At 40.6% G+C, this 23,154-nt stretch overlaps 1 protein-coding gene across 2 annotated transcripts; it reads right to left on the bottom strand.

Annotated features, from left to right (window-relative positions):
• Positions 1–3,658: 3,658 nt before the first annotated feature.
• PLEKHF2 (pleckstrin homology and FYVE domain containing 2) lies at positions 3,659–23,149 on the bottom strand. 2 transcript variants are annotated; one of them, XM_014879819.2, is made up of 2 exons: positions 22,982–23,149; positions 3,659–5,951 (listed from the first exon to the last, which is right to left on the bottom strand). In XM_014879819.2, exon 2 carries the CDS (start codon positions 5,935–5,937, stop codon positions 5,188–5,190), a length of 750 nt encoding a protein of 249 aa, XP_014735305.1. In that variant the 5' UTR covers positions 5,938–5,951; positions 22,982–23,149; the 3' UTR covers positions 3,659–5,187. The 2 variants fall into 2 exon arrangements, with proteins under 2 accessions (XP_014735305.1, XP_088033622.1); XM_088177496.1 differs by lacking the exon at positions 22,982–23,149 and adding an exon at positions 22,580–22,702.
• Between the last annotated feature and the right edge of the window lie 5 nt (positions 23,150–23,154).

The raw sequence follows: 23,154 nt of genomic DNA, 5'->3' as shown, positions 1-23,154 counted from the left end.
ATTTACACAAATGGAAGCAGATATCCCAACTCATTTTGGAGTTCTCATTCTGGAGAGAGCACAAGCCCGGAGTGGGGCAAACAGGTACCAGAAGGAACTGACTGCTCTTTCCAACAGACAAAGCACATCTCCTTCCTTTGCTGCTGGACACATTTCTCAGAGACTGCTGATGCTATGCAAACCTGATACAAGCCCAGAGGTTAGAAGTGCTCAACAGCAGCACCAGGCTCTATAAATAAAATAGCCAGCAAGCCCTAACTCTTATTACAACGCAGCCTATTATTAAATTTGCATAAAGGCAACAGCTTTTGGAGGCAAAAATCTAAATAGTGAGTCTAGCAGCCAGATGCTAAAATGAATCAGCAGCAAGACGCTAACACCTGTAACAGAGCTGACCATATCTACTTTTCATCAGCAAAATAACTACCTAAGAAAGGTCAACAGATGCTCTTGAAGGTCTGTCTGTTGAAAGATGTAAGCCCTTGAACTCATTAGCATTATGCCTCAGAATATCTGAATAAAATCAGCTCTTGCTTTCTGCCTGAACACTTATTTAGTCTGGGAGTATCATCTTGTCTAAAAGGATTTGTAAAGGAGGTTTCTTTTAGAGAAGCGCTTACCATTTAATCCAGTTACCTTCTGTGTAACTGAGAATGACCCTGAACAGGGCAGGGGGGGAGGCTGTGAATGCAATCAAGCCTCTGGGCATCACCTTGGCTTTTGCTGCTGCTGTTATGTGTTAGCCTTCTACGCTTGCAGAAATTAACCTGAGATAGAGTTTTTAAAAATACTAGGTACAAGTAACTGCGAGTTTCATAAATGCAAAACTTCATCTCAAGGGACAGATTCGTTCATTTAGATAGGACCAGTGAGATACACTAAGTGACTAAGGAGCCTTCTGCCCCTTAGCATAGTATTTCACTGTCACTTCAACTGATTCACACTGTTAGTTTTTATCCTAAATGTGTCCAAGTACAGTTGAAGCATTTTGATGTTTACTCTGGGCACATGTAGAACTTCACAGACAATTAAAAATTTAAATAGCAATTAATCTCTATTCCAAAGACCGAGGTTCAAATTTCTTACTCGTGAATGAGTTTCAGAGAATGTTCAGGTCCCTGCAGTACAGTAGAGCTGTCTCTCATGTGCAGCAGACCCAGCTCCCATCTCCATCACACAGGGAACAGAGCAGAGATTCTTCCCAGGGAGAGCGCCAGGAGAGACCCGATGAGTCATGGGAGCCAGCTCTGGCAAGAGACCGGCTGCAGGCACAAACAAGTAGCTCAGATTTCATCAAATGAAATGCAACAGCCAGCCAAAAGACTTTCTAATATTTACTACAATAATTTGCTATTGGAGGCGAAAGCGGAGAGGGACATCAATACTCTAACTCTTTTCTGACTGTATCTGCTAACAGAACCAGGCATGCTTCTCTCAGTTCAGGATTTACAAGAAAATACAAAAATCGCAATACAATCCATAATCTGCTTCCACACAAACATTAACCAGCAACTACGACAAGCACCGTTTTATTTGCATTAAGAGATTAGCTAAAGCGTATCCCCCGGGAGGGGGGAAAACCTCACACAAATACAAGGTTTCTGACTGCGATTTTCATAATCTGCCTGTTAGAAACAGGATCTTAAAAGCCCCACTGCAAATTCAGAACTCATTAATCCACTCCTCCATTTTGTTAAACTTTGTTTCAACTGAGTAGCAGTGCTTGACCCTCAGATTACACATACAGCAAACTCAGCTGCATCAAATCTGAAAGGAGAACAACTGAATTTATCTTAATGGCAGTTTAGGTGCAAAAGCTAAAAGTAGTAGTGTTCAATTAAAATCTTCAAAAGACTGTTCCCGTTCCTTTAATATTTCCCACAAACAAACTATGAAGTACTGATAACGAGCGTGCAAAATGTGAGCTCAGGTAAAGCAAACACTTATTTTTCCAATACAGACTCTTCAAGAAAGCAGAAACTGACTGCAGAGCCTTGTGGGAGACATGCACACTGTTGCTTTTATTTCATTGAATTTGGAAAGAAAAAAAAGAGGTTAAAACTACCACAAACAGAAAGTACCAAAAAACACAAAGACCGCCCATACATAATGACTATTTTATTATCTGGAAAGTGCAGAAGTTTTGGGAAGAGCAAAGTTCCTCTCCTGTTTGATACCCCAAGAAGTCTTGTCCCCAGGGGTGGTCTGACAGGACCGAGAATAGAGACCTGTAGTGTTGGAGCTGGGCCACTTCAAAGGCAGGGCCATCAGCCCCTCCCAGTGACTGGAACTGTCAGTTCCAGCAGCCAACACCAGTCCAACAAAACCCAAACTTTGCAACGTGCTTGGTCATACTTCTTTTAAACCACTCTTTAAGTGCATAAGTGGCTTCTAAATCAATAACCATATTTATTTAAAAATTAGTCTTAAAACTGCAGGTTTATGCTCCCAGTTTATTGGTATCTCCTGACAGTGAATAAATCTGCTGCTAAACTACTTGTCAATGTAAAAAACAGCTGCCCTGTTTTCTCTCACCTTTGAAGACCCACAGTAAAAGAAAATTAAACACAGGCTTGAAGCTATACCATGTATTTGTAAATAAAGTAACTTGACAGAACAAGATTACAAAGTACAAAATGAGCCCTTTCAGAAAGTTTTAACTACAGGAGAAGTCAATGTTCAGTCCATTTTGTAAAGTTCTAAACAAATATCACTGAGGAATAGGAATATTTCCATAAAACACATTTTTTAATGCTTTTTAAAAAAGCTTGGACCATATACAACAATTTCAGATGAAAAATTCCACACACACACACATTGGTTTGGTTACAGCTTCAGGGGTCAGTGCAGCACAGTGCAAGTTTCATTCACAGATAAAAAGTATATATAAAGTAGGTACAAGTACATTCTCAAAATACAGGATGTGATCTAACTCTCAGAAACCCTTTTCCCACCACCAAAAGGTGCTGAAAAGCAAAACCTATGGAAACCAAGGGGAAAGTACACAAGGAGATGGACTCTTTAATACGACAAGTTAATATTTGACAGCTTAAGAAAGAAGAAACAATTGGATAAGGAAGAAGACGAGGGTTAGTCACTGGAAGGTATGTACGAGGTTGGTTTGTACTTTGATTCTACAGAAAAACTGAAGCTAGCAAGTCTCCACTTCTGAAATAGAAATACCAAGAGGTACAAATAGTAAGCACTATTAACTCAAAGTGCCTTCTCAGAACAGCCCATTTTCCCTGCTGCAGTCACCACTCCCTCATCTTTCACGGAAAAAGTATATGCAACTACTTATTTCCACTAGTCTTTCAGTATATACAATCTGGCAATTCTACAGAATCTTCCTGGTCCCAAGTCTGCATCAAAGTGTTTTTTCCCTTTGTGTATTTATTTCTAAGTAGAACAAATACTCCTCAGTGTTTCTAAAGAAAGCCTTATTTTTAGAAATTGTCTAAGCTAAAAATACGGATGCAATTTTTACCTGAAGCAATGTCTTGCAAAGTATGAATGTAGAGTGCCTCTCTATAGATGCTAAGTGCATCTTTAGCTACCAGAAATCTCATGGAGGGATACGGCTCCGAAGTACTCTGCTAATTTTTATAAAAAATATGACTGACACTTTCAGCATACAGAATGGGAGACTAGTGCAACATGCAGCATTGATTGTTTATTCAATAAATACTTAACCCAATTATTGCCAACCAAGGCAAACAGTGCAGAAATCATCATTTAGAGATACAACAGTTTAACATTTTTTGTATAAAGTCAGTTGCTGCTATATTCATACAACTATTTCAAAGAGGTTTTTCTGCTTCAAAATTGAGGTTATCATTATAAAAATACAGAAACATATTTGGGGGTTTAACATGTCTTTGCAAGTGTAATTTTTGCATTTATATGGGAACATGACACTTCTGTATTCAAGAAATTAAAATGAACGCTATGATAGAGACATTTTCTGCACTGACAATTTCATGAGAGTCCTTAAATACATCTTTCTTGGTCCTGGGTATACATTTAAAATGAAGTAACTTGCATCTCACATTTATCCTGAGGTCAGCTGTGTAAAAAGGAAAGCCAGTTTTGTAAGGATACTTGCAGGCTTCTTCTTCAAAATATGAGGTTATTTCTAAACAAGCCAATAAAACTCCTGGGGGGAAGAAAGAACCCAATACTCTCACCAGTGTTTTAAGAAAAAAAATTGTGACATTTTAGGGAATTACTTCCAAAAATATGTAGGCTAGCACACCCAAATGCTGTATCATCCAACTAAAATTTCAGTATGCATTTGCCAAATTTCAAACTTAGAAACTGTTCTGAAAAGAAAGTATATAAATCCCCATGAAGAATCTCCCTAAGCTTCCCATCTGAAGATCCCAACCCACAACACAAACTTCTGCAAGGAGAAAGCTGCTGAAGCCTGCAGGAATCTGCAGTCTCCAGATCTGCCTGCAGAGGTAAGGATGTGCCATTTGGGTCTCCAACATCCACCATGGGGTGCAATTATGACCTTGTCAAAGCTCCACTTTGAACACAGCAGTTATTTTTAATAGCACCAACAATCTCTCAGATACCAGCATTTAGGCAAATACAGACATAAATAGGTTTGCTTCTTCCTGAATCAGCACAATTGGTACAAGGCACTGCTTGGCATAGGAAGTCACAAGTAACAGCAAAACAAGAGTTTGGTGACATTTAGGTTTGTACATTGGATGACCTTGTACTTAATTATATACCACGGCTAGAAAAATAAGATAGTCTACAGGATTAACAAAAACATCACCATCCCATGCGTGCTCACAGTTTTCCTCCTTAGATCTGAAAAAAAAAAACCCACATAACATACCAATGTGAAACATTAGAAAGTATGGGTTGTTAAATTAAGGAAGTACATTTCATCTTCCAATCTTCCACAAAAGTCTAACCTAGACACAACTCAAGTAAATGAAGTTGGGAAATATTCTGATAACATTTGCACCAGTCTATCCCTGCAGAGGAGAAAAAAAACCCAACTATTGTCTAGAGAATTCATAAATTGAGGCACATTGCAGTTAAAGATATTCAGGCATATTTCATGGCTAGAACAGGATTTCTCTGAGGAACCTCACTACAGACTTCCCCGAAAGCAGCTCCATATGGTTTGAAACACAACTTGCAACACATGGAAAAAACATTTGGTCCTTAATCGCTACTGTCTTCATCATCATCATCATCAGACACATCATTTAAAGATGACTTAGGTGACTGGCTGTAGGAGTCTGACCTAGTGGACTGACAAGCAGTCATCTCCCCCGTAGAAAGCAGGTCATAGCAGAAGTCGCAGATCCTCACTGGCTTGGAAGACTGGCTGGGCAGCAGAAACCTCTTTTCCGAGCAGGGCCCGCAGACGACGAAGCCGCACTTGCGGCAGTGGTGACGGCGGTTGACGGGCGTGAACTTGGCTTTCTGACAGCGCATGCACACGGTGGCTTCCGAGTCCGGTACCCACACAGCTGCGTGTTCATTGCTAGGGGTCTTCCCACTTTTGGAAAGCAAATCAGAAACACACTTATTGATGTGGTTCATCCACTCCGACTTCTCTGTAGCAGTGGCAGCATAAACTGCAAAAGACTTGGTTGGTGTCTTGATAAGCCACCCGTTCCGTAAGTCTCCCTCATCCTGGATGGAATCAATGGTGACGTTTTCCAGGGGGATTATGTGCTGTTTATTGTATTTCTTCTTCTGGATGACAATGTTACCATAAACAAGAATGTCATTGAACAGGAAGAACTGCCTTGCTTTGGGCTTCTTCCTACACAGTTTTGTTAGGACTCCCTCTCCAATCAGAACACGGCCAGGAATAGTCAGGGGTTGACCAGCTGCTCCAAAGCAGTTTTCCACTATACTTATTCTTCTAGTATTTGCTTCGCTGTTTGCCAAGCGATCCACCATCTTTCACGAGTATCCTAAAATTAGAAAAAAAAGTTTATTATTAGAACAGGACTGATTCAACAGCAAGCAGCCTTCCCCAAGGAAGGTACCAACCCTGCATTTCTTAAAATATCTAACAGGACCTGCTGGCTGAGAGGCATTGACTTGGGCTAGATTTAAATAAGTATTAACACCTAAGAATTTTTAGAACCGTTTGCTTTTGGAAAAAAGACTAATCATGTTCTGTACAGCTGACAGCTATCTTTATCTCACAGAGAGCACCTACAGCACTGCATTTGAGAGCCTCCAGCAACAAGCTAGTTCCTCTCTAGTAAGGCTACTGAGTCCTGGTTTAATGCTCGTATTTCTCTGTATAACCTCCTGCACCTACTCCAGATAGCAACAGGAAGTAGCATCCATCATTTCAAATTCTAATGCTACAAAAATATCAACTTAACTGAGCAGCCTGGAGACCCACATTAGTTTTAACACAACAAACAAATTATATAATTGCTGTTCACATAGGAAACCACACTTCCCAACTAGCTCACTACTACTCTTTTTTTTCCAGTATGTAAACCTCAAATCATGGGCCAAAACCATGAATCTACCTGCTGGAAACATTTTGTACAGGTCACAGCTTGCACCCCCCACTACATCTGCTTTGATGGCAAACTCTTGAGCCAGGAACACGGAGTGAGTCATAGCTGGTGGCTCACCACCTGCTTGCTGCTGCTTTCATTTTGCGAGAGTCCCATAGCCCCTCCCTCCTCACCTACACGAACCACATATGCATCCATCACATTCAGGTAACCTACACTGGCAGACCTGCACAGAGGACAAGCCACACAGCTCACAACTGCTCCTGGGAAAAACTAAGTTACTTGCACCAGCTCGAGGTTTAAAAGAGACTACTTTCTATTTCAGGAAGCACTAATGAACTGTATGCTCCAATTACAGACTAAAGCCCCACCTTGTTGTTTCCCAAGTAGCAAATAAGGGTTTTTTCTTGCGTGAGATAGCTAAGCATCAACAGGGAACTAAAATTAAGAAGTCACTATGGTGATTCATACCTTGGCAAACCACTCTTCAGCCTCTTTTACCCTAGAGTTTCCCAGGGAGAAGTCTGGCAAAGGCAAATCCTGCCAGTCTGATCCAGATCTGCTCCCTTCAAACTCCTTGTGAGTACAGCCATGAACCTGAACTGTTGTGTTTGATGGAGCAGTCAGATACCTGGCACAGGCAAGTACTATGGACAAACTTTTTCTCAGCATGCAGAAGATATTTGTTCCCCCAGGCCTTGCACAGGGCTGATGCTCACAACACCCTTTGCTAAAGCCACGGCTTTGAAGAGTGGGAAGAGCAGAGCAGCAAATACTCCAGTGCCTTCTACCTGCGCTTTGCAACACGATCCCAGGTTGGGAAGTCCTCTGCATTACCTACTTTTTCTTTAATCTGCACTGCCTGCTATCAATACAGCAGTAGCCTATAACTGAGAGGAAGCTGGGCTGAAACAAGGCTCAGACTCCATAGCTCTGCTAAAACTTGATCCAGGAAATCTTCCTCCTATGAATCAAAGCACAGATACTTCCTTACAAAATAGGGATGAAACCTCTCATCAGACCTATCCAAATATGTGTGTTACCTGTGAATACACACATCCACATACCCAATGTTAGGTATTATTATTGTAAGTTACTGCTTTGAAAGTGTGATTATTTTCACACTGAAGTAGTTTGACAAGTGAGCTTGCACAGATTTAACGACCTTTTTTAAGCTCCGCACATGTTACATTGTATCAAAGTCTGACACTCAAGATAGCTAGAAGAGCCTCTAAAAGTTACTTCTCAGTACTGTTTTTTGAATTTTCTTTACATGCCTCACAGCATTAGTTACAATACATGAGTATTGTATTATCTAGTTTTATGGTTAGGAGAATTACAAGGCCACCAAATCCAAAACAATTTTGATCTGCAGAAGGTGAAGACAAAATACAAACTGCCAAGTAAAAAGTAGTAAGAAGGGAATGAAAAAGAAACTAGGAGCTTTTTTATGTGTACTTGCTGCTGTCCTAGGCTCCAAAATCAAATTTAGGTGCCTGACTGCTAAAGCGCAGGATCTGGAATGACAGTTAATTGCCATCAACTGCCAAATAACCACTCCCATTTGACAACATACGAGAAATAAACAAGCATCAAAACTGCATCAACAGCCCTTCAAACTTAAAAAGCAAGGCCTCAGTCACAGGGTCAGTCTAAAGTTACTTAGTAATCCCATGCTCTCCATGAAGTGGGAAAGGACATCAGTGATTAGAATGCAAAGGGGACAGCCCAGAAAATACACTTTTCTGCCGGTACAAATCAATATGCACTATTTATGAAGTTACACTTTTACACAAATTATCTACAAATCACAGCGAGTTAAATGCCTTAGGTAGTCCGCAGGGGGAACACTAGTCCCACCTCATCCCCACAGACACAACCGTATTGATGGGTTTCAGTGAAGTCACAGCCACCTGGTAGGAAGCAATCACTGCTCCACAGCTCCAGCTCAGCCACTGCACTCCCTGCCAATAAACTGCAAACTCAGTCCAAGGCTACTGCAAAAGCTTTCAAAATACAAGTCACTGGGAGATGAAAACAAGGGAAGAAAAAGCTAAAGGTTTTAATTAACTGTTGTTCCCTAGGACAATTTAAAAGAAAACAACCCTAACCAGGATCGCTTAATAATCATCATGGCTCGAAACCAAGACAGATGACTCTAGAACTTGTGCTGAAGACTGTATTTTGAGCTTGTTGTGAAAATAATCACTAACTGGACCTTAAGCAAGAATCCTGGGTAAGTTAAGGAGTATTAAGTCCTTAGGTAAATCACATCTCTTCTAGATTGAAACTTTTTTCTGTAATGGATAACATTCCCACCTGCCAGCCTCAAGGCCATAAACGCCAGAGACTGCTGCCACAAATTCCACCCTTCCAAGGCATTAATTGTATTTTCCCACACTAACAGATTGGATTTTTTAGAATAAGCACTCAGGTAATTTTCTCATGAGTTTTTAAAGAACTAAAAATTAAAAATACATCTGAAATCCTATGCACATTAATGCTCATACACCTTTACTAGGCCTTTTCTGAGAAAGGAAGTTCAGAAATGGACAGGAAACTACCCAAAATACATCCTGATTACAAATAATCATAAAACATGACAAAAATAGACCAGAAATACAAGAGAACACATCCCTAACTGACAGGAGCTAAAGCTACAAGAAGTGCACCTTTTCCACTCGTGAGCACACGGACCAAGGAGATTTAAATTAAAATATTGTCTGAACACAAAAAGGAACTTTTAACCCCAAGATATCATAGTCCAAAAGCAAAGTTATCAATTACCAGCCTTTAAAAATTACCATCTTGCATTAAAGCATATTCAGATCTATAAAGCAGATTGCAGATCATCATACCCTGGAACTGGGTGGCAATATTCTCCTCTCTTCCAGCTAAACTTTATTCTGATGTTTCTACTGTTGGCCACCATGAGAAGTAGATACTGGATTACTGCCCTGACGATGCAGGATCCCAAGACCTCATCAAACAAAGCGATTCCTGATTGATGGCAAATTGCTGAAAACATGCCCAAATCCTTCACCAAGCAACTGAGGAATAAACCAGAACTATAGGCTTTGAACTAAAGGTTACACAGCTCCACTTAAGGGGAGAGTGTCTTAATACATAGTCTCAGTTTATGGATGCTGTGAAATCAAAAACCTCAGATTATTATTCTTACTTCTGTCATATGTGACTGATTTCACACTTCTGGCACACGAACTCCTAAAAGTCCTGAGGCCCTTACGCAAGGGAGACTCCATTTGTGATGGACAGATTTGTGATGTCCTCAAAGACATCAGATTCATTTGCCCTGTCCAGATGCAGCACAATACTAGCTGCTAGTCAAAACATTACAAAATCCCCCCCAAAACAAACCAAAAGAACACAAACAGATCACTTTGTAAGAAAAGTAGCTACAAAGAACTACTTTATAAGCAGGGTTGAGCAGCCTTTCCAAATAAGTAAATCTCAACTCTCAAAATTCTGCAATATCTTCGGTTCCTCCCTCTCACACACACTCTTAGTACCTGTCGTGATGAATACTGGGCAAGGGCTTTCATTTCCATGGCATAATATGCCATTTAAAGGTGACAAAATATTTCATGACACAGAAAGCCCCAACTCTTCTACAATATAAAGAACCATCTTTAACATGTAAGTTATTTCCACTTTTATTCATAAGAAGCTTCTAGAGAAATAACAATTCTGTTACAAAGATCTTCTTGGTCCCCTTATTTCAGTCTAGTTTTACACTTGTATCCTGTTGGTGAGAAGAACCATCTTCAATGTGATCAAGCATAGACACCACTGAAATTTTTGAAGAACTAACAAGTTATCCACATACCTAAAAAACAATCCATGTTGAGGGAGTCAGGCACTTACTACAGTTATTAACATTCCAAACTACTTCAGCAGGAAAATAATTCTATTAGGGTTGCTGTGCACTGATAAGTCACTTTCCCCATAATTTTTTCTTTCTGCCACTGTATCCTGGAGACCAAACCAATGATCTCCCAGGACTCAATGCTTCTACAGGTCTTATTTAAACTAGAATGTTTATTTAATATGCTAGCTCTGCTTGTGATAATGGCCAGACTAAACTGCACAGAATTGCTGCAGCTGAGGACAGACATAAGGAGTCGACAACAAAGAATGCAACCCTGACTGACATGGTTACACCCAATTCAATACCGACAGAAAACTTTTCTATTTACTACATTAGCACTGTTGCAGTTAGCGTTAGCACCATAAGCAGAACCACAAATAAAGGTTCTGGAGGGGAGAAATGAGATTTAAAAAGCTGTTATGGCACAGTGATGCAGACTATGCAGTCACACTATGCAGACAGCTCAGCACAAAGACATTTCCTCACCCCAGCTCAGTGCATACCACCACCATAACCAGCACTTCCTTCAGGCTGCAGGACAGGCACAAAGGGTGTGCAGGGAGGGATACAACCCAAATTCCCACGTTTCTTCAGCAAGACAGCAGAACTGACAGTGTTCCACTACTTCTGGCTTGGACAAGAACAAGTCAAGTCCAGTGTACACTCCCTGCTAACAGTGTTAATTAATAAGCATCTAACTTTTGGCATTATTTTTCTTCAACACTCCTTCAAGGGAGAAAAATATTACTGACCTTGTTATAATTGTCAGTTCATCTATCATCATCTTTGCAATCAGCTATTAGGCTGTTAACAACTACATTTAACATACTGCATTAATACAAACCAGGCAGTCTGCATTTCTCAGAGCCATGGTATCAGGACACAGGCAGTTTATCCATTCCTACGAATATTCATAGTTAAGGTAACAGCTTTAAAGAAAAGAAAGCATATTTAAGCTGCTGCAAAAAGCACAAGAGCTCAGAACTAATCACAAAGAGGCCCATCCAGTCCTAAAGCTGCAGCAGGATTCTGGATGTTTCAAAGCCAGATTCAGTAACACAAGTCCAATAAAAAAGTGTCACTAACCACACCATCAAAATGGACAAAGTGAGATCTAGATGTGGGTGCACTGAAGCAGATGTAGGGAAATGAAGGAGTACAAAAAACAATGAAGACAGAAAAAGCAGAAACAGCAGATCTAAATGAAAGCACCTTTATACCTTGCCACCCAATAAACTTCTAAATAATTATCCAGTTGTCATAGAGAGCCCTTATTCTCACACCTGCACATACAATGCCAGCAACTATGCTACACCACATACATTCAAATTAACCAATTTTCCTTCTTACCTAAAGGCAACACACATGCTTCATAAAAGTTTATATTTAGTCACTTAATAGCAGGCAAAAGTTACAGGTCTTATGTTTGACTCCACAACTTGAAGGTTTTGAATAAAACAAATTTCAAACAGATATTTATTCTGCTTCATTATATATAAATCACACAAATTCAACATATGAAAGGTACAGAAGATCAAAAATTTTTGCAAGACAGAAACAAGTAAATTGTAAGCCAAAGAGACAAGAACTATCTGTAGACCAGGTATCTATTGTGCGTTAAATGACTGGTTTGTAAGATGACTCGTTATTTGCATCCACAGAGGAAAATATCACACTCTCACTAAAAAGAGTTCATCAGGCAGAATCAGTCATTTAGTGACATGGCAGTTTTTCAGTAACAGGTTTCAAATAATTGTTATATATTGTATTATCACATCAGACTCATGCAGTTTTCCTCTTGCAAGGAAGACAGGCTAACTTGAGTTACAGTTGCATAAACATCAACAATTAAGTTACCCAGAACCCAAATACATCCCTCACTTAAAGCTCTGTCTGAAACAGCAATATTTTTGTGGACAGACTTCCAGCTACAAAGGCATGGAAGAACTGTAATACAGAATGCTACCCTCTATCAATATCATATTGATTGCTCTTAAGAGCAACATTTTACATTTTGCACTACTGCCAAGTAAAATACAAGTGTAAACTTCTGAAGTGCAACCTGTTTAAAGAATTAATGCACTGAGAATAGTTTTAGTGTGGAAAGTTGCTGAACTAAAAACATGCACCACAGATCTGATCCAAGTGAGAAGACAAATCAGCACATTTTAAATCTTACTTCAGCCTCGCTAGTTACACTTCCTACCCTGCATCCTTCAGTACATCCAGGGAAGGAGGATACTGACGCTTATCCTAGTTGGCAAAAATCACATTTTTTACGGACTTAGATCTCATCAGCTGTAATCAGAATCCAAGCATTCATGCACAAGCCACCTTTATGGTCCTTGACTGGTAGTGCCAATAACAACATCTGGATTAGACATAATATAGAAAGAGGCGTTTAATTAAACTTTATTTCTATAATTCAGCAAGTAAAATAAAATACTGAGGAAAATTAGGTGTTAAGTATCTATCAACCCATTCTTTAATCTATTAGTATTTCATTAAATCGTCTGCAGTTACCTAAATACATTTGTAACAATTAACTGATAGCTTTTTTAGTATTAATTATATATTTGCATTATTCACCAGTTGCTTTTTATTAAATAGTAAAAACATCAATTTGAGCAAAAAGTTCAGGGAAATTAAAAAAATTTCACCCACAAAAATATTATGTTGATGGGAGATATGGGTATGACAAATGTTTTCTAAAGGTCTTTATCACTGCTAAAAGCTGATACTACAGCAACAACTAAATGCCTGTCCTGTGCTGGAGCTATCTAGATGCTATTTAAAACATAAGACAACAACTGTTACTTAAAGAGAAATGCAGCCTTCTAACAAGCAGTTCTCCTAATTATTCTCTTCAAGAAGTATTCCCCGAACTGCTGTATTTCACAAACAGTCTTGCTATCACTAACATAACTAGCTGGTAAGGATATAGAGGCTAACCCTGATGATATATCAAAGATGTATCAAGTACTAAAAAAAGCTTCACAGTACTGAAAAGAAAGAAGAGCAGAGATATTAAAGAGACTTTATCAAGGTAGAGATAATAGCAGGAAATGAGGCAATGAGATCCCTCTGAACTTCAGCATAGTCTTTATCCAGATAATCACTTCTGACTAACCTGGTTAATGGCTGCAGTGTTTAGAAAGGTATTGACAGTGGGACAGAAACTTTGATTTGATTTACAGACAAAAAAATGTCCCAAACAACCTTTTCCTTATGGCAATGTAAGCTGTTGAATCTTCCAACCATTTCCCATACCCTTAATAAATATTGGTATCTAATAAAGTCAAAAAAGCTGCAAGATAAAACACTAGAAAGGATGATGGCAACACCAAGGCTGCTTCAGATTACAGATGCAAAGACGCTTGCAACATTTTCATCTGAACACTATAAACCTAAGCAGCAATCAGTAGCACACTGGCAGGAAAGAGGGTGTTACTGTAGACCTCTCCCAGGTCTTATTTTATAGAAAAGCCTAAAAATCATGAAAATCTTATGAATGCTTTCTTTTTCTTCCCCCCCATGAAGGCACATCTTCCTGCATTGTGCAAGCCTGTGGAGCAATGAGAGGGGAAACACAGATTAGCTAACTCACCCCTTTACTGGTACATCCAGTATGACCCAGCAGTCTTAACCCTTCATTTGTCCCAACCTGTTGGCCAATGCTACGGCATCAACTACAGAAACCATGCTGGAAATATGGTAACAGCAACCACATTACTTCACACTGTGCAGCCTTTGAATACTCTGCCTTGACAAAACTTTAGAAACCCTCCGATTATTTCTGAGTCCAGCTTATAGTCATGTCCAACTACATCATGAAAGTCAGGAAAGCAAATCCATGCATTTGTCTGGTTGGATGTCATCATAAACCTATAATTACTATAATGAGCCATATGATAGTTCATACAAACTATAATGAACTGTTTTGATTTTAACTATTGCACATGACTGCCACAAGTCAAATCCCACTAAAATTCTTCTTGAAAGTACAGTGTAGAAATTCTTGTTTTTATGGGCTGACATCTTAAAGTTTTTGTATAACTTAATTTCTATCTTACAAGCAAGGACTGCTCTTTCACTTTAGTAGAGCAGTTGTGTAATAATTGCTCATATAATGTAAACAATTCTAAATGTATAACAACAAAAACCCTCACTTTATTATCAAACCTGCACAGCAAATGCATTGTTTTTCAAGTTTGCATTATCCAAATGGATCAGGAATTCCTGAGTTAGGATTGCCTAGAAAGGCCAATTCTATCTTCAGGATGGAGATGATTTCTAAGTAATCTTTCAAGATGTATGACCTTATATTCCCTATCCTACTCAGAAGCTCATTTGGGTACAGAAAGCTAATTTTTGGCAAAAGACTATTTATTTTGCCAAGCAGCACATGTATTAGCACAGCAAGAGCAGAGCAATGCTGTTTTACTGTCCAGGCTACTCTGCTGAACAGCTACGACACTCCCCGAGTGGCTGTATGCAGGCAAAACCATCCAAGTCCTGCACATTAGCTGCTCACAAGGTTTGGTATTTAACACCATAAACCTCAGCCGGAAATAAAACACCAACTTAACCTGCTTGTAAACAGAAAGGCCAACTCCCACATTCAGAGGAGTTATAATGCTTAGTAATCATAGAGGAGGCACAAAGAAAATAAAGGCATGCAGAAGAGGGCTGTCCCACCAGACATGTCTGGCCTGTTTTAAACCTACCCTGCATGAAGGATGAGAGGAACCACCTTGGCCATAAGGCCACGTGCAGGAATGGCAGCACCCTTGCTCCAAGCAAGAAACATGTGGCACCCATCAAAGAGACAGAGAAACCCAGAACTGCTCAGTTCAAAGCTGCTCCCACTATCTTCTCCTGCTTGGAGAAAACATGAAAGATGGAAATGCAAGCAGTACTAAAGGATTTGTACCACAGGGAAGTACATGATCAGGAGGCCTCAATGCACTCCTAGACCAATTGGAAGGGGTTGTATTTCCCTTCTGTCCCCTGCTGCACTGGATGTCATCCCTGAATGCCTCTTAGGGGAGAAGATACCTCACTGCAGAACTCCAGGAGGAACATTCTTGTAAAAGGTCCAACTTTTTAATTAAGTCAGCTGTTTATTACCACTGTCAGGCTTCTATTTACAATAAACTATGGTAGCTGGTACTGTTCTTGTCTTCTGGCATGATAGAGACAGAGCTGCTGCTGGGAAGAAACACATAATTCTCCATCCCCCACCCGGCAGACTGGGGTTGGAGCAAACAGAGCAACTACCTAAACTAACTTCTCTGTGTCCTTACCCATCCCTTGATAAGCTGAGCTTTTCCCAAGCACCTACACAGGCTTACATGGCTTTTGATCGCACTTCAGGAGCTGAGGTGCTGCCACATTTAGATTCTTAACACTGTTCAAGATATGAAAGAGGAGGTTGCCAGCATGAGCATCTGGAATGGCCAGAATTAAAGGAATTGTTAAAAAAGTAACCAAACAAAAAACATACACAAAAAAAAAATTAAAAAACCAAACCCACAGCACACAGCCAAAAGCCCTGAAAGCTTGGATTCTGCAGAGATGAACAAACAGGCAGGCCTGATCCACCATGAATAGTGCTCAATTTTGACAAACTCGTCTCTCAAAGCACAGAAAGCAAAGGGAACTACAGGCACAGCAAATACTCGCAGCTGTCAGCATATTAAAACAGGGATAAGTAAAAAGGCTGATATTTTGTATATCTAAAAATCACGTATTCATAAGCTACAGAACACACGTGTGCTTTTTAAAATCAATTAACAAACAACTGACTAAAAAAGCCTTGTATTCAAATCAAATTTTTGTTGTCATGGGAAAACACCTTAGTATTTTGACTTGCCATTTGCACGTATTTAGGAGCACTATCAGTGGTTTAGCTTAACTTCTGGTGCTAGCAAACTGCATCTTTCATCTTAATCAAAGCACTGGGGACATACACCAGAGTATAGTTTCAACATCAATTTCCACAGATCTGAAGTCCAAGAACGCTCAAGTTCCTTCTGAAGTCTTCCACAATTCTGAGTAGATAAAAGACATAAGAAGAAACACAGACAACAGATGAACACCTTCGAAATGTGCCTGAAGCAGCTCCAGGAGACACAAACCCCATCTGCTGGGTCGGTGCCTAAAAGATCACTTGACCAGGCAGCGATACCAAACATTGGGATGTGTTTTTCTGTTTACAATTTAATGTTTCCCTACTTCAACTGTTTAGCTGTTTGGAGAGTCTCTGCCAGCAAAGGTTACTCTCCAGTTTGGCAGCAGGGACTCACCCCTCCCTTCCAGGCCTGGACAGGCGCCGGGTGTGCCCCTCCCATCTGATGCACTGCTTTTTAAGGCCTGGTGATAGCCTGCTTCGGCAGCACTGGGCCACACATCTGGACAGCTGGGGTAGCAAATTACTTGACAGATATACACACTTAACACTAAATGTATATTGCGTGAGAGACACAGAAAAAAAGCCAAAAATCCCACCAAAATCAGTAAAAAGGATCCGACCAATTTCTGAGCAAGCTAGATCCTGCTTCAGCTTTGTCAACCCTGCATGACAAAGAACTCACTGCATCAACATTTTAAATTTAGAAAAGACCTATTTAAATTCTTTTGAGGGGGGGACACAGCATCATTAGTATAGAAAAACACAGATCCAGATGCAGCTGTTCTGCAAGAACGATTGCCAAATCCATCTTGCATGCAATTTTCCAAAACCAGATTGGCTGTGCGGCTTGTTGTTGTTATGGCTTATTACAGCACACACGGAGGCAACTTGTTAACGGCTACCCAAACCATCTCTCAGTCAATGTAAAAAAGAGGATTGGTTTCCAGTGACTGAAATAAACTGTATTTGTCAGCATGCTTCTTGCAGCAAATTTAACTGACAAGTACAGAACATTTACAGAAAGATCTCTATGCATCTCTAAGACACAAGTATACATTAAAAACAGCACCACCTGGATCTCAGGGCACCTGCTTGTTTTAGCACTTGAGAGCTACCAGAACAGCTGCGTGCTCCAAAGAGCTTCATCAAATTCACAGAATTTATTTTTTTTTTTTCTTTCCACAAATGCAAACCTGTGACATACCAGGTTCCCTGTTCACTGACTCATGTACTTTTATTATGCACAGGTACCTAAACAGGACAGTGTTTAAAAAAAAAAAAGAAGCTTTCCGTGTTAAGTTTTCTTCGGTTCACTTGTATTACCATTATGAGAGAAGTTACAGACTTCACTTACAGTCTAACAAGGACTAGAGGACACGTAATAATTCACAGCATGACCAAACTAGAGAGTTACCAAGTACTCAGACCCTGAGGAGAGTCATTAATTTTCTACAAAGTACTACAACACAAAAGGACTTTCAGTTCCAGCAAGTCATGTTTAAAAAGAAAGCAAAGTGCTCCTATGGAGTCTCACAATTTACAAGCACAGCAACATAACATCATTACTGTTACATTTTTATCAGTTTTTTCACCTGCTGTGTTCTTTAAATCCTGAAAGAGAAACTGCACAACAAAGAGGTTTCTTTTACCAGCTCAGTAATTTTAAGCATTTCCACAAAACTAAACAAGACACAAGCCAAGTAACAACACCCAACCTTCTCTTCTCTGAGCAGGTGCAATCACCTCAACTTTCTCCTGCTCCTGACCCACCTAAGCTAAGAAATTTCTACTTCAAGAGTGATCCTAATAATTTATTTTACTGTCGAAATACTTTCAGGAGGCCAGGCAACTGATCACTACCTAACAAGATCAGGCAAAACACCGCTGAAGCACATTTTCAATGTTACAGTAGGAAAAACAGAATATACCGACATACTGAATTCTTTCAAATCCTTCACTCCTTAATTAAAAAAACTCCAAGTAACTTCTACCACTAGTTCACCAGCAAGAACAGACTAAGGACAATTATGGCTGGTTGCAGGGAATCCTCTCCCTACTATTTAAAACCACTAGAAGAAGTTGCCCAAATTGGTACCAAAAATAGCTCACGTCCCAGTAACCATGTGCAGGGAGATCCCAGAGGCACAGGAAGCCAAAACACAGCTTAGGGCTTGGAATCAAACTACATGTGATTTTCAGGAAGCTTGACAACACTGACGTGCTGCAATCATGGACCTGTCACGGCTGATCCCCATCAATATTTTAAATATATTTATCCAGCATTATTTGAAAGCACATAAGCCAACATGCCAAAGGTTGAATTCTCTTTCTGAGCAGGGGACGTAAGACCTTTCTTACGTCAAATGCTACCGAGTGACACACAGACGAATAGCGAAAACTGACATCTGACAGCTATTAATAATAGCCAAAAGGAAAGCTATAACAATGATACCATAAATAAAACTTGTCAATGTAACCAGCCTTTCAAATATAACCTGTGTGTTAAAAGGGCAGTTCACTTGCCTCGATGCTGTTAACCTAGATCAGAGAGAGGGGACAAGGGGGAACTAATCACTGTCACACACAGCTTTCAGAACAGAAGTACACTGAAAATCACTCTCAGAAGTTTTACACTACCAAGTACTGACAGCTAAGGCAGGAGAAATTTAAAGCAGAAGGGTAAAAACAAGGAGTTATTTCCCAAAAGAACCCCTTAATCACAGCTGCTTACTGTAGGTGATGGCCTTCCTAGGAAATGCATTCACTGGCCCTTTTTCCTTACACTGCTTGTCAGATGCGTTTGATTTATTTTAGTTATATGGAAAGCAACTGGAGTACAGACTAGCTAGAGGACAACTGGAAAACTGCACAAAGGTTTGCACTGAAGTTACTCTGCATAAGGAAGATGCTGACAACCTGAACGGCTGTGTGTATGGTAGACTGTTAATTTGGTTAGCAAATTATGTGTACACTTTAGAAATGCAGATGTTAAAGAACATGCTCTAACTTTTACTTTTTCAGAAGTCATACTAAGTATTTAACAGAAAACAGTTACCTCTACATGATATGCTGGAGGCACAAGAAGCATTTAAAGAAAGCTAAAGCTGCTGATACAAAGATCATATTTATCACTATTTAGCAGCCCCCTGTGTCTGAATCAGTAAAATTTCTCAAGAGATTGCCTCTCAACACAGTTACTAACAGCTTGCATGCCCTCTTATTACATTCACCCACATTCTTACAATCCCCATTAGACTGGGGTCAGAGAGCAGGGTGATGCAGCAAGAACATTCCTGTATTTGAAACCTTTAACTTTCAACTGTTTTTTTTTTTTCTTCTTTTACAGTCTAACGAATACCAAAACCCTACATTATATATACAATACACTTAATGCTGTTTTACTGTAAAATAAAATGATGCAAAGAGAAAAAATAGAAAGCCACTCCCATTTCACTTTTAAAATCCTTAAATTATTTACAATCACTAATAAGCCAAAAAATCCAACCAAAAAAAAAATCAAAACATGATTATGTCCAAAGAAGCAGTACTCTTACCTATTTATGCAACTAAAGTCAACATATGTGCATTTTTGACTGTATAGCATTAAGGCAGCAGGCTAAAAAACATGCAGTACTCTTCTGTTCAATAACACCTCTGCACAATAATATTTATTTTCATAAAAGGAGAATCTTTGTCCTACAACTCTTAATCAAGCCACTTCTCATGTGTACAGCATTTATTTCAACCAGACTACTCTTGCAGCCCTGAATTTGCAGGACTCTACTTGCTAACATCATCATATCTTACAGTTCATGACAACAATAAAATTATCTTTAGTAAACAAACTCTACCACGCCTATCTATAGAGTAGTTTTTCACCCCCCTCAACTATAAAAACCAGTCCTTCAATGAATCATGAAGACAAAAGTTATCCTACAACAGCAAACTTGGCACTTGCTGCATTAGGGAGAAAGTCTTAAATATGCGTTTCTATTTCACAGATCCACATTTATCTGTATGTATTCTCTTTTGGAACAATCTCTAGATCATGACACTTTCATCCAAATACTGAATTAATTCATGAAAGTAGTAAAATATACATATATAAGCATGATCTATAAACTAAAAAAAATACAAAAATTAAATGGAAAAGTAAGCTTGAAATAAGTCACAAATGTACCTTTACAATTTGAGGCTGTAAAGAATAAGGTTTCATTTCCTAATACAAAATCAAGAATTTAAATTCTTACCTGACATCATCTAAGAATTGTATCAGTTGTTAATACTGGGATTTCTCTTATTTGACATCACCCATTAGTAAGTGCACTTTAATGGATGCCATTTGTTTGCTAGGACACCACTTTCAACATTTTATCTAACATACATTTTCAGAAAATCAGATCTGCAAGTACTAAAAAATTCAACTCTGCCTTATCTATGTGCCTTGCCTTGACCCTAAGGTTTTACTTAAACACCTCTAGCCCTCTTTGGTGAAGACAAGCCACTATAAATGCTCTAAATGTATGAAACCAGTGTTTGTACTCTACCATAATTGCTCTTATGGGGCTTTTGGCTCTGTCATATCATGCCTCACCTGAAATGGCAGTTCCATCTCTTTACTGCTCTGAAACTAACCTGCATCCACTAACCACAACAGAGAAACTTAAAAGCCATCACACCTTTTGAATATAGCAAACATTTTGCCCATGAGAATTTTTGGAAACTAAAGGGCTTTAGGATACTATGGATAGATCCTTCTGCCACTCTGGGCACATGTCTAATCACTACGATTAAAGCTCAACCCTAGATTTAAGGGAAACAGAACAAAGCTCTAGCTGAAAAATTATTTCATCACTTCATCTCATAAAAACATGCTTCTAGGTGAAAAGATGCTACTCTTTCTATAGACTACAACAGAGGAAACTGAACCAGCTTCTCCAGCTAAAAATTTCTATACACCAGTTTTCATTTAGCATTTAAGGGACTTCCTCTACGTGAGCTTCCATGAAGAGCAAAACTCAGGCACCCCAAACAGCACACAGCCGATTTGCATTCAGAAGCAAGAATTTGGGACTCAGGCACACAACACTGTCACTGTTGTTTTCAACAAAATTGGTGGCACTAAAACTCTTGGGAAAGTATTATTTAGAAACTGAGCTGATATAAAAGACATTTAACAACACTGGGATTCCTATTACCCACTGAGATTAGTCAACAGTATTTAGATTAGAGGCTAAAAGCAAGAGCACTGCCTTCTGAGCTAAAGAACCGATTCCATTCTGCATGCTGATGACTGCACACAAAGCAATTAATCTGCAGGATCTCAGCACCGATTACACTGCTGTCTTTAAATACTTCCCTTCTTTCAGACAGGCATCCCTAAAATAATTCAATATACAAGTATCAGAACTGAAGATCTGAATATTTAAGTTCTCCTTATTTCAGGAGAGAAAGAGGAATTTGCAGTCTCAGTTCTGAAACAGATTCCTGTGTTGTGGGTCTGGTTTTAGAGTCACTTTGCCAAGTGTATTAACCTCATCTGACCTTAAGCTGTTAGGCACATCGAAGCTTCAGATATAGTATTTCTCAAACAAGCACCAACCCTTTCAGTAACTCTTAGCACAGCCTGAATTAGAACTTAATGATGCTTCTGGAACCATTCGCATCAATTTAGCCAAAAGACAATCCTTGATGTCTGGTTAAGGATATAAAAGGTCCTTTCGGTTATCAACAAGCATTGTACTGATGCTTCACGTCAAAACCGAGCTACAGCTATTTCCCTTAGTAGGGACAAAGCCGAAGCCAGGACGTGCTGCTCAGCAGACTCACCCATAATGAGCAGTTTTGCCATTTATAAACATCGGTGCCTATGAACATAAGTATTTCGAATGAGGCGAGAGGAAAAACATGCGGCTGTCTTTTCTCGAGCTACTTTGAGAAAACAGCTTACGAGCCATACGTATCTTTGGCAGACCAGTTCATTCCCCTCAAAACAGGCGAATTTCATAGGGAAAAAAAAAAAAAAGACAGCTTATGCTCGCAGCCGCACGATTCGCGGTTACGCTGGTTTTTCACCACAGCGTCAACACTTTTCAGGCGACTTGCTCCAAGAACGACACGGAGTTTCACGGGGCGAGCGAAGGGCCGGGGGAGCGCGGCCCCGCCAGCCCGCCGGGGCAGGAAGCGCCCTCCGCCCGCCCGCCCGTCCCGTCCCGTCGCCTCGGCGGAGTCACGAGTCCAGGAGTTTCGGGCACTTACGTAACGCCGCGGAGCCACCGCCGTTGTTGCTTCTCCCCTTTCCCGAAGACGAACTCGTTTCCGAGACCCCCCAATTCCCTCAGAGCCGGGGGACAAGCCAGCGCCCGCCGCCGTCGCTTCCTTCCCCAAGTCCTGCCCGCCCCACCGCCTCCCTCCCTGCCGGCGGGACGCGGCGCTGCCCCAGCCCCGCGGCGGGACAGCGGAGCCCAGCGCCGCCACTCGCCGGGGAGCTCCTTTCCCCCCAGGCAGCCCCCGGTTCCCAACATGGCCGCGGGAGAGCGGCCGGAGTCCCGGCGGAGAAGGGCTCCGCGAGGAAAAGTTTCCCTCTCGCTCCCCAGCCGGCCCGACTCGAGCCGAGCCGACCTCCGACAGCCCGGAACGCGGCCGGACAGCGCTGCTCACCCGGTACAACCCGCTCCGGCCGCCGCCTGCCCCGCTCGCCGCACGGCCGCGGTCATACACCCCGCGCCGGGGGACGGGCTCCGGGACACCGCCCGGCGGGGCGGGGCCGCCGCCATCTTGGGCGGGAAGGAGCAGCGCCTCAGCCCGAGCTGCCCAGAGAGCCGCCCTGAGGG

The sequence above is a fragment of the Sturnus vulgaris genome, chromosome 1 (assembly GCF_052056855.1).
Source record: "Sturnus vulgaris isolate bStuVul1 chromosome 1, bStuVul1.hap1, whole genome shotgun sequence".
NCBI lineage: Eukaryota > Metazoa > Chordata > Aves > Passeriformes > Sturnidae > Sturnus > Sturnus vulgaris.
The sequence above is the reverse complement of the archived record's forward strand: the minus strand, read 5'-3'. Positions and strand labels throughout refer to the sequence as shown.

Excerpts from the sequence above, each read along its gene's own strand:
- PLEKHF2 (XM_014879819.2), bottom strand. The coding sequence starts at position 5,937 with ATGGTGGATCGCTTGGCAAACAGCGAAGCAAATACTAGAAGAATAAGT.